General features: G+C 44.8%; 1 protein-coding gene across 2 annotated transcripts in view; it reads right to left on the bottom strand.

Annotated features, from left to right (window-relative positions):
* Positions 1-19,537, bottom strand: part of CRTAC1 (cartilage acidic protein 1) — a 2,821,007-nt gene that overhangs the window by 303,607 nt on the left and 2,497,863 nt on the right. For both annotated transcript variants that reach the window (XM_069611550.1, XM_069611549.1), the window contains exon 11: positions 17,269-17,437. In XM_069611550.1, the coding sequence (XP_069467651.1) occupies positions 17,269-17,437 (169 nt within the window). The remainder of the gene's footprint in view (positions 1-17,268; positions 17,438-19,537) is intronic.

Raw genomic sequence — 19,537 nt, 5'->3', positions numbered from 1 at the left:
GGAGGTAGGAGCAGAGGTAGTAAGGAAGAATTTGAAGTAGTAAAAGAAATGGGGGAAGAGGAGGGGTGTGAAGACTTAACATTATGGAGCGTAAAGGGTGACACAAGACAGAATTTAATGCCACTGCTGGAGAGAGGAGGGGTTAGACCACAGTATGTACCTTGGAAACATACGGATAAGGAAAATATAAAATGTAGGCTCCCATCACTAAGTGGAGGTGCAGGTAAGTGGATATATGAAATGGAAAAACACACCGCAGGACAGAAACTAGCAGTAGGAGATGTGAAGGGCCTGTTAATATCAATATTAGGGGATAGAGCGGATGACATTTGGAAAAGAGCGGGATTCCATGGGGTAACAATAACGAACACATCGCATGATGGGGCACCATTTGCAAACTGCAGACATGCGCTATGGCAGGCACTGAGAGTGCAGTACCCAGACACATCAGACATAGGAGCGATTACTTCCCGTAAGATGGGTGAAAATGAGGATCCTGTTGATTATATCCAGGATGTTCAAGAGAAGTGGCGCATGGAAACTAGAGAACAATGGGACAAAACACCAGCCATATTTTATCATATACTAGTACAAGGGCTCCCAGAAGGAGTTCAAAAACAACTAAATAAAGTAGTGGGGATGGAAGCAAAACCATGGCCAGAAATACAACTGACTATAGTACATCACTGCAGAACATGGCAAGGAAAAATGAAACAAAAGGAAGAGGATAGGAAAACAGAAGAGGCCAAATTAGTACAGAAAAAAACGTACTAAATACACAATGGAAGGGGCACTAATAACTACGCCCACACCAATGGCCCAAAGCCCAACGCAAGTAGTGGCTGCACAAGATCCCGCACAAATAACGCCTCCACAAGGTGTAATACAGCAAGTGCCGCCTCTGCAATTACACGCACCAAACATGGGAGGAGGGTACCCAATGCAAGGAACTGGGTATTATAGTTATAACAGAGGGAGAGGAGGGTTTATGAGGGGGAGAGGATATGGATATAATACCCAACAACAGGCTGGGGGACTAAGAAATAACTACCCCACAGGGCAACCCGTATACCAGGACAACACAGGGAGCTTCCCATGGCAAAACAGGGAACCACCCGTGTGTTGGAGCTGCGGACTATTAGGACACATGTCACGTACATGTAGGGTCAGACCAGGAACACCAGCATGGAATGAACAAGCACAACCTAGGACATTACAAGAACAGCAGGGCATACAACAACAGCAGACGTCACAAAAAGGGAGTGACCCACAACAACAAACAACACAACAGCCACAAACCTATTCACTGCCACAACAACAAATAACACAGTACCTGCCACCGCCACAACAACAAGTAGCGTTAATACAACCACCACCCCAAAATGAACGAACACAATTGGGTGGGGTGACGGTGTTGGGACACAACCCTTACACAGGGAATGGCCAATCATTGTACCCCCAATAGGCCAGCCCACAGACGGCCTTGGTGTGTCCCATCCTGTCAGTAACACCTAATAGTGCGGAGGAACCACGCATAGAGGTAACGATAGGTGACAAAAAATTATCATTTTCTTGTTGACACCGGGGCAACCCGGTCTTGCATAAGGGAAGGTAAATTTAAGATGTCAGGCGAAGCCATGAACACCCAAGGATTTTCTGGGGCTAAAGGGTTGGTTCCATTTACTGATAATGTTCCCTTATCTATTGGAGATTATGATCTGTCAGTTCCACTCTTGTATTATAGTGCCTCACCAGTAAATATACTGGGGAGGGACATAATGAACAGGTTGAACATGACGATCTCCTTTACAGAGGATGGCATAATTTGCTCTACTCCAGGGATTAACATGCTCGCAGCACGACAGATTTTGCAAGCATACTGTGGACAGACAGCGATTAGGGCGGAGCCAGTAGATGGCGAGATATTCCAATATGGCACTGACATGGCATTTGCATGGATGCCAGGGATAGAAGGGAAAATATGGAGGAGACCAGCAGCCTATCTATTCCGACCAGAAACACCAGTTGATGAACTAGAAGGGAAGGTGTTTGTAGTGGACATTGAGAGCATTATTGCAACAGCTGATTATGTTGCTGTGCACGCCCAAGATAAAGAAGGGAGAGCATGGAGGGCGGTGATAGCACTAGCAGAAGGATGTAGGCTGACCCAGGTGTCAGATGAAGAGCTGTTCTCAGAAGAAAAGGAAGAAAATGAAATGGTGTTCATGATGAGTGTAGAAATATGGCTAAGAGTGGCTCACAAACAAGTAGCACAGAAAATTGCAATGGCACTTGAGGCACCCGCAGGCACCCCAGTCCCATTTTTTAAGGAGGATATGTCAAAGGTGCCCAAATCATTATGGACTATTAGCCCTTATGACGTGGGATGCATAAAAAGCATAGGGGGTGTAAGGATAAAATTGAAAAAAGGTGCCATACTACCAAGAGTTAAACAGTACCCATTGTCAAAAGAGGCAGATGAGGGCATATATGAAACCATAACGGCCCTTATAAACAATGGCATATTGGTCCCCTCAGAATCACCATGTAACACAGCTGTGTACCCGGTGCGCAAGGCTAAAGGGGGGTCTTGGCGCTTCATACAGGACCTCAGACCCTTGAACAACATAGTAGAAGCAGAGTATCCAGTAACAGCAAACCCGGCCACAATATTGTGTGGCATTCCAGCAGAAGCATCACGATTTACAGTGATTGACCTTAAAAATGCTTTTTTCTCAATACCATTACACCCAGACTCACAAGATTTGACAAGCTTCACTTACCGAAATACAAAGTGGAAACATACCAGATTACCACAGGGGTATTGTGAATCACCCTCAATTTTCAATAGAGTAATACAGATGGATTTGGGTAACGTTGAGGTGGAAAGCACAGTGTTACAGTATGTGGATGACATAATAATTTGCAGTACAAACGAAAGTAAATGTAGAGAGGACTCCTTAAAAATGTTGACGATACTGGCAGAAAAGGGGTACAAGGTAGACATGGAAAAGATACAATACTGTCAGGAACAGGTACTTTACATTGGTCAACTGATATCCCAACATGGAAGAAGGATTGCACCACAAAGAGCACAGGCCATCTCAAGCACTCCCGTGCCACAGACTGTGAGAGAACTGCAGCAATTTCTGGGGCTGTGCAACTACTGTAGAGCATGGGTATTTGATTACAGCTCATACATAGGACCCCTGCTTGAGGGTTTGAAGGAAGCAAATAAAGGGGAGAAAAAGTTGGGATGGACTATGGAAATGAGGGAGGCATTTGACGAATTAAAAGACGCGATATCAACTGCTCCAGTACTTGCATCCCCAGACTATGAGCGGCGCTTCTTTATATTTTCACATTGCGACTCAGCAGTGATGAAAGCAGTATTGGCCCAAAAAACTAGCATGGGCTATAAACCAGTAGCATTTTACAGCGGTCACTTAGACCCTATAATGTTAGGCCACTTCTCTTGTGAACAAGGTCTTGCTGCAGCTGCTTTTGCAGTAGAAAAAGCATCAGCAATAACTATGGGGTGTCCAACTACACTATTTGTGGAACATGCACTATTTGCGATATTGAATAAACCTAAGTCCACATTAACGACACAGAGGGCATCAGGTTATGAGATTATTTTGTCTAAAGCTGAACTGGCAATTGTTAGATGTAGCACGGTTAACCCTGCAAGGTTCCTAGCAGAAGTAATTGAAGAGGGAGATTACGCCCACGACTGCACCCAAGTAACTGAAATATACTCATGTACTAGGAAAGTTGAAGAAAACGCACTAGATGGAGGTGAGCTTTTGTTTATTGATGGGTCATCAACTATTGATCAAGGAGATGGGATACGAAGAACTGGGGCAGCAGTAGTAAAAATGATGGAGGCGCCGGTGTGTGTGGCTATGAAGTGTGTGCAATTACCACAGCACTACTCTGCTCAAGCGGCGGAACTCGTTGCACTAATATTGGCATTAAAGGAAAGTTTTAATAAAAGAGTAACTATATATTCCGACAGTGCATATGTTACATCCACTGTCCACTCAGGGCTATCAAAATGGAGAAGGAGAGGGTTTAGGAGAGCTGATGGCACTCCAGTACAACATGCCCTCTTGTTGGCTGAACTAATTGAAGTAATAAACGACCCCCAAGAACTAGCCCTAGTAAAATGCACCGCACACACCAATGGAGAAGACTACGTTTCAAAAGGAAATGCAGCAGCAGACACACATGCGAAATATGCTGCATATTTTGGTGAGATATGGAACCCCACAGACTCACAGAGAGGGAGAGGGAGGGGAATAGCGAGGGAGATGTTAATAAGAGAAGGGTACACCCATCTCCCAGCCACACAGATTATGGAGCTACAAGCGGCTGCACCAATGGCCGAAAAAGAAGTATGGGTGAAAAGAGGATGCACAATGTCACCAACCGACGCACTATGGCGCCAGGGTGGCACTGGGAAAGTTGTAATACCGTTGGCACTGTTAAATACCGCCTTGAGCCAATTACATCACCCTGCCCATACAGGCAAGGAAATAATTGCAGCACGAATTAGAGAAGATTGGTTTTGTCCCGAGTTAACCTCCCATGTGTCAAATTTTATCAGCAATTGCCTCACATGTCAACAGTTTACGGCCGGTCATACTCTAAAAGTGATAAGAGGTACAATACCCCGGCCAGAAGGACCTTTTCGGCACCTTCACATTGACTATGTTGATATGATCAACATCTGTCAAGGCAATAGGTATATGATTGTAGTAGTATGTCCATTTTCTAGGTGGATTGAAGCAGGGCCCTGTTCACACCCTGATGCGTTTAGAGCAGCCAAATTCATAGTAAGGGAGGTCTTCCCCAGGTGGGGAGTGTGCGAGGTGTTAAGATCAGACAACGGCCCCCATTTCGCAAATGAAATGTTCCAGCATATCACATCCCTGCTGAACATTAAACACAAATTTGCATGTGCATACCACCCACAGGCTAATGGTGTATATGAACGCCTGAATGGCCTATTGAAGGAGGCAATTGCTAAAATACAACAAACAACAAAGAAAAGTTGGTTGTATTGCCTTCCGTTAGCATTGTTTGAACTTAGAAACAGGCCAGGGTCCGACCACCACCTCACCCCTCACGAAGTGGTTACTGGACGTCAAATGCGCCTTCCCCTAACACCAACGTCAAGGGCATTCACCGATAACGAAAGTTCAGCGAATGTGTTAGGAGATGAAATGTATCAATATGTGTCTTCTTTGATTACTAGTGTCGTGTTTGTGTCTCAACAGCTCGAGCGCACACGGGGCGGGTCTACCAGCAATCAAGAAAAAGACGAAAGTACGGAATTGGGAAAGGAGAACTCGAGCAAACTTGCCAAAGGTGACCACGTACTACTTCGCAATTTCAATAGAAGGTGGCACGAGAAGAGGTTCACTGGCCCCCATCTGGTAGAAGACGTATCAACAAGAGCAGTAAAACTAAAGGATAAGCGTGCCTGGAACCACCTACATGACGTAAAGATCTACAAACTGCAGACCCGCCCCAGCGCCAACGACAGGTCCATTGGAAGAACAGCAACAACATCGCCGACAGCGGAAGAAAGTTCCACCACAGACAACGACCCAATTGTTCCCTCGGAGACAATAACTGACGAAGAAGGGGGTGACCCCCATACTGCCCACCCCATGGTCACTCGCTCAAAGAGTAAAAATCCTTCCGCCATCTGAGCGCAAACCCCCCCCATTGACTGCTAAGTACAGTTGTAACTAAAATTGAAGGACATTGCTTGCACCAATACACATGTAAACACGTGAATGTTCTCTTTTTCTCTCGCACATACAGGAACTGCGTAATATTGTATTGTTAAGAAAAGCTAATTAACAAGTTCAGTGTGCAGGTGTAGATGGTGCTGCCAGACGATAACTACCCAGAAGAATTGTCACACCAATTTGTATACGAAATAAAGAGGCCAACATACTTAAAAAGGAGAAGGGTACGTGTATACTACACAGCCTTCCTCCTGGCCATAGAATATTACATGCCCCACCTCCGCCCATACTTGCCGGTCCTAAGAGACCCATCACTTAGAGTAGCGTGGGAGCAGCTCTTCGCCTGGGCACTGAATGACTACTTGATAGGGAGAGCTTAAAGGAAACAAAACTAACATTTAATAACGAGCACTTTTGAGAATTTTTAGGCGGGCAACTGTAACGTCGCAAGAATAAGCTGCCAGGACCGCAGCAAGGTAAGAGCAAAATGCCGGTGAAATTAGCATATGTAATAAAAATAATAGGGATTTTTATGATCACCGGGTTCTTGGCTGCCTCTGTCTGGCAGTACAGCTATGCTATTGATTTTATTGCTGCACCCAAACTTAATATACCCCCGTCCCCTGCTGCAACAGGTGTTACGTCAGGTGGTAATCGTAATTTTGCACCCAAGCAAAATAGAGTTAAGCGCAGCACGTACTCAGACAATAAAGGTATTGATAATTATGTACAAGATTCAGCACACGTCACAAACAACATATGGTACCAACACATGACCCGCATTGGTAAGCAGACAACTGAGGATAGCTGTTACGTTTGCTCATTAATACCATACGCCATGAGCGCTTCACGAACATTTGTTGCCACAGAAATAGATGAAAAAACAGCACAGTGCATAATATATTTGGCCCTGTTCCAAACGAAAGGAAGATTTCAAGGAACAGTAGTGCACATGACATGGAAAACACGAGACTCATACCCATATGAAAACAACTTCCTCAAGACCTATCTGAGTTATCACAAGACCAGTTTACATGCTGAAGCATTCAGGTACATAACAAGTGGCCCTGCAAAAGGAGAAACAAAGAAGGTAACACTGCAGTATCTACCATGTGATTGGTACGCAACTGAAGTTCCGGGTAAACAAGGATGCTGGGAGAGGCCGCTACTGACGATAACAGGAAAGGTGTTCCTGGACAACAGCTGGGAGATAGGAGTGATTGGCAGCAACATGGTAACAAAAGAAACTATCTCAACTATCGAGACACACAATCATCGATGTTGGACGACGTGGATCAAGTATGTACCAATGCTCACGTGGGTAGAAGAAGATGAAGACCCGATAACTATACTACCATTGACTGCGCCTAAAGTATGCTACCAGCATAAAGGAGAGGTGGACGTAGGATATAACACCAATTGTGCAAGCGTGATGGAGTTGCCTGAGGGGGGAGCGGGAACAGCAGTAATAATGGACCATTATTGGGCCTGTGGGGAAAAGGCATATCATACACTGCCTCCCCTGTGGAATGGTGTGTGCACAATGGTACACGTCAATGTACCATCACTAGTGGTACCTAAGAAGCATGTCGATGTGGCGAAATTTCCTAAAATGGATGAAGGGGATAAGAGAAGAAAGAGATCTGCACCACTTCAGAAGGAGCAAGGAAACAGGACCAACAGCAATGATACTGTCCTAAACAGGAGAAAAAGACAAGGAGAGCCATTGACAGGAAATTACCTGTGGGGAAGGTCGGAAACGGAACTAACATCAATACCGCCAGAACACAGACTATTCAGCAGAGCAGCAATGTTCTTCTCCTCAATAATACATCCGGGACTGCAGGCATACGCAAACGCAAAATGGCTCCAAATAACAAGGTGGGAACTAATGATGACCATCAATTCAACAGTAAATGGGTTCAACGCAATTAAAGAAGAGCTGCGAGCTGTAAGGATGGTAGCACTCCAGAACAGATATGTATTGGACCTTCTCACAGCAATGGAAGGAGGAGTTTGTGCAAAAATAGGACAATCTTGCTGCACGTTCATACCTGCCAACGATGCTGACAATGGTACACTGACAGAAGCAGTTTCACAATTGGCCCAGATGCACTCCAAAATGATGGACGAAAGTAACGGTGTAAACAAGGATAAGAGCTGGTTTTCACTATTATGGTCATGGATGCCATCTTGGCTGTCAGATGGACTGAAAATAATAGTGGGATGTGCTATTTTGGCTGGAGCTACCCTGATCATAATTAGATTTTGGAAGGCCCGGAAAGCACGCACGACTGACGAGTTGCTGGAAATGGTGGGAATGCACCCCTTAATGCCAGCAGATGACGGCCAGCATACAGGTGTGATAATACAAGAAAGGGAGAAGTTGCGCACCCAAATCATCACCAATCATCTAGACCCACCATCAGTGAAGATTGAGAACCCAAGGAACCCCAGGAGCTACATAGGAAGATGGGTATACTGTACTCCTGGAGGAACATGTGAATACATGTATTGGTCATTTGAAGATCATGTAAACCATTATGGACATCTCGGAGGGATAACTAAGATATGGAGGGTAAGAGGAGATAACGAGAAGGATATGTTTGTGGTCGACAGGTCGACCAGAGGGGGGACTGAAGTGGGAGAATGGAAGAACAGGCTCCCGTCCTTCACCTCTCGCGCTTGGCCTAGAGGGTCACGGCCCAGACACCCGCCGCGAGAAGAGTTTGTCCCTTTACCAGACGACCAGGTACCCTGGTACAGGAACATACGGATGTGTCCACCTGCCTGCCCAGCAGCCCGCACTGGCCATGCCGACACCTGCGGCTCGGATCAGCTAGACTAAAAACCACACGTCGTTAGAGATGCCATGACGACCTAGACAACGGGAAGCACATCTGTACAAGTATACACACTTAACATTTCCACACCAATCTACACGAAGAACATACTCAGTGCTCTGACGTAGGCGACAGGCATATTCACGGACGTGCATCTTTATTATTTTTACATAGGCTTTCAGAATGCAGAAACGCAAGATGCATCATGAACTCATCTATAACGCTTGCTCACGCTTCCCTTGAAACCCGTTACCACCATGAGAGGTGTAATGGAAACACGATACTGGTCATGGAAATGTATGCTACTATAATCTAAAGCACCTATGCACCAAACAGACTACTTAAGCACCAGGCCCGAGTAGGCATCAAACAAGAGCTCCCATGGACATTAACAAAGCAAGAGTCAGGTTGCTGATCCTGCAGAAAGAACCCGGTGGAGCAACCAGCCAAGGTCGCAATGTTGCAAGCCCACATCCAAGAACAAATCATCAAAGGCACGATGTTGCAACCTCGCACTCCGCGTACCAACGTTAAAGTCATATCTACAAATTAAACCAGACACACAGTGGAAAAGCAATATTAATTGTGCAGAATTCTGCCTCAAACACGGTCCCGCCTCACGTGACCAAGCCGAATCTGACAAGATGCCAAAACCCAGGAGAGAAAAGGCGTCTGGGTCCCTCACTACGAGACACAGGCCGAGACACTTGAAAGGCTCAATGGACACCTGCTACAGTGGGAGCGGTCAGCCTTCCACCTATGAATAAATCCTCACATTGTCTGCACGTACCCATATTGAAACATTGTTGCAAACACAGGTACACCGAGAGCTGGGAACAACGGTGGTCCCAGGCTGGGGAGCTCACGGATGCACCAATCAGAACATGGGGCTCTTATCTCAGACGTCAGTAACATTAGCCAATCCTCAGGAGCCTTCATGTAACAATTCTTATGTATCCAATTATAGGGACAACCCAGATATACCACCTGACTACACCTTGTCCACTAATATCATTCTCTATATGTGTACTATACTAACCCTACCACTCGAGCAACCAATTAAGAGTGGCGATAGGTTTTTTGTTAACTTTCTGAAGTGACGCAAGTAGCGCGTCATAATGCAGTAAAAAGGGCCTGCGAGCCCCACGATTGTGTGTGTGTCAGGACGGACGCGTACGCTCCTTGACCCATCCCTGCCGTTTTGTATAAATAAACAGCAGAGTCGCCTTGCTCCTTGTGTGTGTCTCATACTCTATCTCATCTGGGATATACGGGAGGAGTTGGGGCCTCCCTGCCCGGAGGTCTGCGGACGGCCCGGCCGACCCCGGCAGAATTTCCCCCCGACATTGTAGTAAGGCGGTAAAATACCGGTACCAGTAAACCCTTACCTCCATCCGTGTAATGAGGCCCTAAATGTTGAAATGCTGAGTGACAGGCAAAACAGAGTCTGTGGCAATCGTTACACATTGTTTTTCCAGTGAGATTCAAGGGACACGTCATTGGTCATATTAAGTACATATTTTTTGGTGTTTTATTAATTTAGGATCTGTTCAATCAGAATGTCTACTTGATTTGTTGAATACTATTTTAATTTATGAAATTATCGCGTATGTTGCTTTTTCTTTTTTAACATTGTGATATAAATGTGTGAAAAGTTCATTTGGAATGAAACACAATTAAAAAAAAATATATTCTTTAATGGAGCAGATGCGTTGAGCAATATCATTATCTACAATATGGCAAGGAAACAGACATATCCTAAAAACAATATCTCATTATTTCCTTAGAGGAAAGTAAACGCTTTGATACAGTCATGCTTCTTAGCTCTAGTTTCATGTGGTCACTTAGAAATGATTTCCCTTTCATTTGGGCATCATGTATATCAAGGTTGGTGGTAGTTACTCTGTTATCGTAAATGCAACATATACATAAACCAAGTCATGGTAATGGAGATTAGCAATGCCCACGTAGAGGAGGGCGGGGCACTTTATTTCAATTATTGGCGTTGTGGTCCAAAACTGCACTCAGAAGAAAGAAGAGCCAGGCTCCCTACAAAAGCAGAGTTTGAATGTCATTAAAACACATTTCAAACTACACCACTTGATAGTGCTGTGCTTCATTCCACTAAAGGGTCCATTATGTTCAGTTACATCCCTTTGCAGGACTCTCACATAGCTTTTAAAGAGTGGAGATCAATAGACATCTGTTATTCTGACTGTACTGGATTTCAGTCAGTTTTAGTTTCCGGGTAATTTTGCTTTCTTCCGTACTATTCAAGATAAAGTCATGGAAACCTCGGAAGTATACTAGTGTATGGGATTTCCAGAAGAGTGTATCACCACAACCAGAGTGCCAATCAGGGGTTGCATACCCCATTCGACGAACGGTCTACATTGCTGCCTATAATTATTGCTTTCGTTTTTTCGTATTGTGCACATAATCATTCCTATTTACGACATCATGTTCGAATTGCTGGCAGGGTTTCCACACTCATAATTGTCAGAAAATGCTTATGCAGTTGCCTACTTTGCACTAAAGTGCAAAGTCTACAGCGTATTTATTATGCAAAGGCATGGGTTACAATAACTAGAATGTCTCTAAAGTACCCGTCATCTGCAACCACTGCCAGAGAAACTAAGTTTGATGTCACTATATTCCTTAACCTCAACAACATGCTCTTCAGTGTAGCATAATGTAATTCTTATAGAGTGCTGCGCTTTTCCCGAAATGGCATCAGAGCGCTGGAGCCAACAAAGTAAACATTGCGAGAAAGTCCAGAATTTGACCTGGGAGGCAGTATTAAGTGCCAAATCCCTTCACACATATGCAACTTGATTGGAAATAGTATACATGTTGTTGATTAAGAGGAAGAACTTTTAGTTTCGGCTATTGAGTGGCCCTATTCCCAAACTATTTCACTGGTGTACAGCTAGGAGGGAGGTGACCTGTGACGAGGGATGCAAGGCTCTTTTGGGTGATGTTTGGATATTCACCCACCCATTGACTGCACATGCCCATATACATTCCTGTCTGTTTTTGCCCACTACCTGCCCCTCCTCAACCAGAGCACCTCCTTCTGGAATCTCTTTGACCTATCTTTATGGAGCAGTAACATCAAACTTTGGCCAGTGTTATATCAAATCTGTCTGCAGAGAGTCAATGGCTTAAGAGGAGCTGTAAAATGTGCTACCAGTGTATTAACATTTCTAAACCAAGTGCGCCTTCAGCCACTTGACCCAAATCTGTTCCTTTCACTGATATCCTCTTAAAAACAAGCATTGATAAAGCCAACGGTTTTAACTGTCATATCATTGAGACTAATAGGCCCTGATTCATGGAATTATTTGCACAGTAAATTGGGACATTGCACTCCAAACGACGCACGCAACTCAGTTTGTCGATTCATGGGATTGTCTGCAGAGGACCTTTTCGTACTGTACGGTGGCTTTGCGCAGGCTCAACACGTCTCCACAAGTGGCCGCATGCCTTGCGCGAGATACCTCACAGAGCGTGGGCGTGGCCTGTGCATAGACTGGAGTTGGGGGCTGAACACGCAAAATGGGGAAGAACAAGCGAAAATGTGGGTGTTGCGAGGGACAGACCGCAGTCCGCCCATCGTACGCGCACAAATGCATATAACCGAGCGTAGTCATGGATTGGTCCGCGCAACCTCTAGTGAAGGAAATGGCCACGCAATGCGTGAAGAGTGCACAAAGGACATTTTCAATGGCTCTGCGTCTGGGCATGTCGTGGGCATTCCAGCCGTGACTTGTCCATGGGGTTACTTTGCGTGGACAATTCCGTGAATACGCGTGGCGCGTAGATTTTCTTATGTGTGATGGGCCACACAGGTTCAATCTCGGCACACAGGCTTTGCAGGATCTATGCACACTTTTACACTTTTCCATGAATCAGGCCTTTAGCCACCGTCCTATCAAATTATTCACTCATAATGTGAAACAACAGCAAAGACTATTGAAGAAAAATCTACACCATTCTGGAGAAAGACTGAACTTATATGGGTTACATTCTCTGAAAGATAATCAATCTTTACATTTTGTTAAGGATCATTGGTTCTGCAGTGGCTTTTAAAATGACTGCTCGTAAGAAATACGTCTAAATACTGGCTGTTGGGCTGCATAGGATTTCAGTGCCATTTTAACATGTCTATATGTTCATTATATTTCGGAGAAAATAAATGATGTTTATGGTTAAAAGAATGAAATACAGCAGAACCAGCTGGATGCATATGTGTTCCACAACACATCACATATCCCATCACACCCTCCATTTACTTTGTTTTGATTCCTGTCATTAGCTCCTTCGCTTGAAATGCAGTTGCCAAGGCAATTCTGTAAACACAAACAAGCAGTGTCTATATCCCTTCTGTTACTGTGCTATCATTGGAAGGCAAATGAGACAGTGCTGTTCAAAACATGTAAGATCCTTAACGTGTAAAATAATTGCAATTGATTCAAAGTCAGTGCGTGTTTCCATTCAACTGTGTCGCAACCCTCGCCCCTGTGTGTTTCTTCGACACATGTGAAAACTAGGCTAGCGATTTCCGTGCTGTTTTTAACTCAATGGGACATAACGAGGAACCAATAGTTCCCCTCAAGGTTTTTATTTACATGAAATATGCCAGTAACATTAGGATGCAGTGAATACAAGATCTGTAGCTATCAGAATGTGTGTGCACCTATGCATCGCTGTTACTCTTTGAAGGATCATCTTCACCTTTCCTTCTGTAAACTAAATAAAAACGAACTGTGAAATCTTGTTCACCGGTGCATTGTAAAACAACCATTGCCAAAGCGAAAATTTGTGGATTTTGTATCGGCGTGGGTACTATCTAAACATAGGATGCAACAGCACATAATAATGCAGTGGCTGGCAAATGCCTACACAAGAGTCAAAACTGTTGATTGTGCCAATGCTTTTTCCAGGCAGCCATTTCAGAATGGGGTCACTTGTGTAAGACAAACCTGTATGGGCATTTCTGCCCTGCAGGATCATTGAAAGCATCATAGCCCTGATGATCTGATTTCCCAAGTCAACTGGCATCAAGGTGGCCGACCTTTCATGTTTTCTCATGTCATATGTGAGTAGGTAGGATTATCCAGTCCTGGTATTTCCTCACTGCAGCATTTACTTGGTTAGAGACTGTCCACTTCCAGCCTAGCCTCTGTGATAGCTTTGTTTTTGGTCACATGCAATAGCTTTCCACTTACCATAGCGTTTCCTGAAATGTGTACAGCAGCTACTTTTATTTCCAGTTTGCCCAGTGTTAGAGACTGTGGTGAGGTGTAGGGGCTGAAGGGGAAGAGTTAATCACGATGTAGATGTGCCCACACCCCTCTAATGATTGGTCTGCAGAGAGAAGGAATTGAAAATGCCTTCTAGAAGTACCTTGGAGCTGGCTGATAACATTGCCGTCTAAGCGCAAATGATTAACTCTCCTGATGTGCGCGTGAGGGTAAGCACAATTTTAAAAAGAAGCATTATAACTGAGATAAAGGGCTTAGTATATGATTCTCCAAACTTTCAGTTTTGGCAATTAGATAGTGCTATAAGTGCTGCCTAGAAGATAAAACTATTGGCATGGGAAGTGAAGCTAGGAAAAAGATCGGCCGTGAGGGGTGGCACATCCCGCGGGTGGTATTTGGAACTGTATCCACCCTTTGACCAGCCATGGCATGCAATTTCCTATGAACATTCTCCCCCACTATCTGCCCCTCTACATCTAAAACACACTTCCTCCAGGATCTCTTTGAGCTGGCCCAGACCATTAAAGTCGATGCCAATGTTATTTCTAAGCAGTCTTCTGTAAAGGAATGGCTTATTTGCAGCTATAAACCAGCCCATGTGTTTAGACAATTGATATCTAAGACATTAGTGTGCCCTTGCATCTGCTGCGTGTATGAAATTCATGTTAATAATACAAATTGGCAAATAGCATAACATGTGTATGTGTAGAGCACACGTTCACCCCCATATGGGAATCTTGGTACTATTAACAAAGATAAAAGATGTGTATTGTTACCCAACTTAATGAGACTCATGCTATTGACTGTGGAAGGTTGAAAGGCAGAGTGGACCTTCCAGAATTCGAACCTGTGAGCATGAGGTCAAACACAGGCCCTGGCAATAGATTGATTACCCCACTAAGCCACAGACTGAGCTAAGAGTTGTTGCTCTTTTACAGGCATTAGAAGGCAACGTAAAATATAGTTAGATGCTACTTATCCTGCCCGGCTAACTATCGCCCAATTTCCATTACTCCCTTCCTGGGTAAGCTCCTAGAGAAACTGGCCATCTCCCAGCTTAATCTCCACACTGAAGCTGTTGGTTGTCTTCATGACCATCAGTCTGGCTTCAGAGCTTCCAGAAGCACGGAAACTGCTCTCCTGAACATCTGTGAAGACCTGCTCTCCAATTTTGACTCTAACATCCCTTGTCTCCTCATCTTGCTCGATCTCTCTTCTGCCTTTGACACTGTCAACCATGCCATCCTGGTCAACCGTCTCTGTGATAACCTGGGAATCACTGGTCAGGCTCTGGCATGGCTGACTTCTTTCCTCTCCGACTGACCCTCCCAGGTCCAACTTGGGTCCTTCCTCTCTAATACCTTTTTCCTCTACCTGTGGCGTCCCCCAGGGTTCTAACCTCTCTCTCTGGCTGTTCAATCAATATCTGGCACTCCTTGCCCACCGCATCGCCGCTCTCTGCCCAAATTACCAGTGCTATGGATGATACCCAGCTCATTTTCGGGCTCCCCTGAGCCTCCTCCTTTTCTTCCCTCATCTCTGACAATCTTTCTGCTATCCAGGAATGGTGTGCCGCCAATGACCTCTGCCTTAATGCCAGTAAGACTGAGATTCTACTCATTGGCACACCCACTCCCTCCTTCTCTGCAGCTCTCTGGCCGGCCTCTCTTGTCCCTCTTCCTGCTCCCACCTGCAAGGCTAAAAACCTCGGGGTCATCTTTGATTCCACTCTCTCCTTCTCTCCTCACATCTCTGACGTCTCTAAGAAGTCACACTACCAGTTGCACCTCCTCAGAGGTATTCTCCCTTTCCTCTCCTTCCCCCAGAAGCACACTGTCTCCAGAGCCCTGGTTCTCTCTAGGCTGGACTATTGCAACAGCCTCTATCTTAATCTGCCTGCCTCTACTCTCCGCCCTCTTCAACTTATCCAGAACAGGACTGCGAGACTTATCCTTGGCCTCAAGCCCAGGGATCATTTCTCTCCAGGACTGAAATCCCTGCACTGGCTCCCAGTGGCTGCAAGGATTAAGTTCAAAACCCTCTGCATTGTCCACAAGGCTTTCTGGGGCCTGGGGCCGAATTACCTTCAACTCCCTCTCACCCAAATATCTTCCTTCTCGAGCTCTTCGCTCTTCTGCCTCCAACTCTCTCAGGGTCAATCACTTCTCCAAGCAACGAGTTGGTGGTAGATCTCTCTCTTCAGCAGGGGCCTCCCTCTGGAACAGCCTTCCTGCTTCTCTGAAACTTGAGGAGAACCAGCTCCGGTTCTGGAAGCATCTCAAAACCCTCCTCTTTGACTCCGCTTTCTCTCCCTCTCTCCCCTGCTGAACTCCTAGTTGAAACTGCACTGGTTTACCTGGCATCCCCTTTCTGTTCTTGGGCCCAGGCCCTGCCAGCTGCACACCTGCACTGCCTCCCTGGCAACCCCGTGGACTGTTTTCTGCAGCCCTAAATTCCCACCAGCACTTATGTCTGCACTTACTCCGCGCTTGCCACCAGCTGGCCGTTTTATTATCTATTTATTCTACTATCCTTGTACTGCACTTTCCCCTCTGCCCTTCCCCACGCACTTTTCCTCTGCCTGCTTCCCTCTACTTGCTTGATTTGAATGACACCTGGCCTAGTAAGATCGTTGTCTGTCCTCCCTTGTTCCCCCTCCCTTGCCTCGTCGCGCCTTGAAACCCTTGTGAATAGGCGCGTTATAAATGCCATATCATATCATATCATACCACCATTTGCAGCTGTTCCCATCTCATGGCCGGATGGTACCATTATGGGAGTGCCTGGAAAATGCGTAACCAACCGCTATACAACAAAAGATATAACTGTTGGCTTTGCCAATGCATGTTTCTATATGTTCTTGATCAGGTTTTGAATTGTTGAGCTTGGATTTGACAAGAAACTGCTAACTTTCCGAACTAGTGTACTTTAGTGTGGAAGGTTGTGCTTAACCCTGGAGAATTCAAGCTTCTAGAAATTGACATTAGTTTTAACCAATAGTAATTCAGAATCCAACTTTCAGCTTTTGGCAGGTCGGCATCTCAAGGTATTACTTTGTACCTAGATCAGGTGTTTTCACAGAGCGAACGATGCCCAATTCCTAGTGGGGTTTTGACACCACAGCCAATCTTTATGATAACTGCTGTGGGCTTTCATAACTATGAAATTTTATAGTCACATAAATCCTTATTCTAGACAAGATAACAGGCAAGAGAAGAGCAGTTTCTCTTCTATCCCCCTGCGCAACCTTTCTTGTCAATAAAATCCCAAAATGATTAGTGGGAAATATTTTCCATTAGCTCTCAAGTTGTTTATGCCTGCACAAAATTAAGCGTTGCATGACAATCAAATAATTTACAGTGCTTAGGGAAAACGAAAGAAACTTCTCGAACTCACCCAGTCCAAAATGCGCCACTGGCTCCATCTCACAGAGGTAACCCGAGCCCCCGTCAATAATCCTGAGGTGTGCACCGCTCTTCTTGGTGTATAGTACGACTTTCGCCCCACGCGCAAAGGCTCCAAATTTAGTGTGGGGGATGACTCGCAGCCAGTTGTTACTTGAGCCCTGCATTGAGGAAGAAAGACAACAAGTTCAGCGCTGACGATTAGTGAATCAAACAGCATCTTGCGCCCGCTCTTTCCACTGAGCGATACTTGGTGAGCTACTACAGACATGCAAGCTCTTCCATAAATGAAGAATGAGGAATGTAAATGACCGTTACAAGAAGGGACATTCTTAGCAACAAGAACAAAGCCAACATGCATGTATGTGTAAAGTAACAAGTCATGAGAACCTCTACCGAGACAAGATCTCACTGAATTTCTGTAGATGCAGCACTCGACCTATCTAGAATGAAGAACTAAAAAAAGGCCCATCCCATTCTTGGCTTGTACTGGACAAAGTTTGTGATGATCTGTTTTCAGCTTATCACAATTGCTTCATTATCTCAAGAATTGGTGTAGTCCTATTTGTTGAAGACCTTGAAGGGTCTTCACTGCATAAAATAGCTCAGCAAGTTGAGCGCTCGCTGCTGCGATCTGTGTGTATTCTGCAGGCCACAAGTTAGAATCCTGTCAATATGAACTCATACGTTCATCCTTCCGAGGACGATAAATGAGTACTAACTTTGTTTGGGTGATATTGTTTGTAAATATGTTCTACGTTAAGCACTTTGGTGTAAGCGCTACATGTATAACACATCATTATAATTACCCCATGCACAGGACCTGTGTAGGCACGGATTCCATGTGTCCTTTTATATGTAAACAAATAGGGCCTGATGCGCAAATCATTTTACAATGGGTGGAACACATTGAAAAATGCTTTGTGAATCAGGCTCATGGTTTCTACATCACTATTTCTAGACCTCTCTAAACATCCATACATTTATTTTAATCTGTAGACGTGCACGCTAATAATCATAATAATAAAAACAGTGAACAGTGAAGCCTAGCATTGCTAATGACGATAGGTGGTTGGGCGCATCCCCTCAATCCTTTAACAGCAGCTTCACAACTGCATAGTCCCACATCCTCCCCAAAATACTGTGAGTTTGAGGCAAACATTCAAAGGCTCTTCTAATGTGCTGGGCTCTAATGCAACATTTCAATTGACTAACCAAAAGTAGAGCATAATATACCATGATTTAAAAATCTTTCAAACCCACTGAGTCATTCTTCCTTCTTATGACAAAATGATATAAACATTTTGGGGATTTCTAAACAATAAATGATATGGGGAGCCTTAAGGCTAAATTTCAGACTTATCCTCCTGTAACGTGGAAACCCACATCTAATTCCATCTTTGGCATGTTACCAAACAATGTCATGATTAAGAGATAATCACTTTATCTGCCAGTGAGCAATGTGTAAATGCGATTGTGAGGAATTACCATCTGGCAATGGGGGAAAAAGCCCTGGATTAAATAATAACACGATTTGGTACTTCCATCTCAGAAAGAATGGTCTACTAACCAGACCCTCTTTCACCAAACTCTAAGCCAAAGGCATAGTGTATAACCGTGCCAGGTTGCACCAGTCCCCCTGATCTGCAGCTACTGCTCTCAAGTGGCACAGAGCAGATTCGGGTGTCTCAGTTGCCCTGTTGGAAAGCTGCTGGGACAGCAATGTCACTGCAGCACAGAGGCTGCATTTAAGTCTACAGCTCTGTTCCAAATCCATCACACATATAATAACTCATAATGGGGAGGCACAATAATCTGGAAATATGTGCCATTCATGAATGTTGGTATGGTGGCCGATGATTCACATAATTATGAACTGCCACGTCTGATTTGCAGGAAACACTTGTGTACAGGTGCCATACAAATGTCCAATAAATAAATACGGGTACAAACACTGTGGCAGCTATGGTAGGCTATGTGGATTTTAGGCACCTGCATATCTGCATTCCAGTAAATAGAGCAAAGTGCAGGATGCATGTCTCTGTTGACACTTTGGGAGTTTGAGTAAATCATCGCTGCCAGGCCCATTCACACACAACAGAGGATCTCCTCGGTGCCTGGCTTCAGTTAGGCAATTCCATAAAAAAAGCCAGCCTCACAACCGAGTTGCACACCAAAGGGCCTTTGAAGTTTAGAGCCTGGAAAGGGGTTGGTTTAGGCAGTCGGGCAGAGCACAGCACTAGTGAGGAAGCCTTTGCCAT

Source organism: Ambystoma mexicanum, chromosome 8, assembly GCF_040938575.1.
Source record: "Ambystoma mexicanum isolate Mex_15411 chromosome 8, UKY_AmexF1_1, whole genome shotgun sequence".
NCBI classification, from domain to species: domain Eukaryota; kingdom Metazoa; phylum Chordata; class Amphibia; order Caudata; family Ambystomatidae; genus Ambystoma; species Ambystoma mexicanum.
The sequence above is the reverse complement of the archived record's forward strand: the minus strand, read 5'-3'. Positions and strand labels throughout refer to the sequence as shown.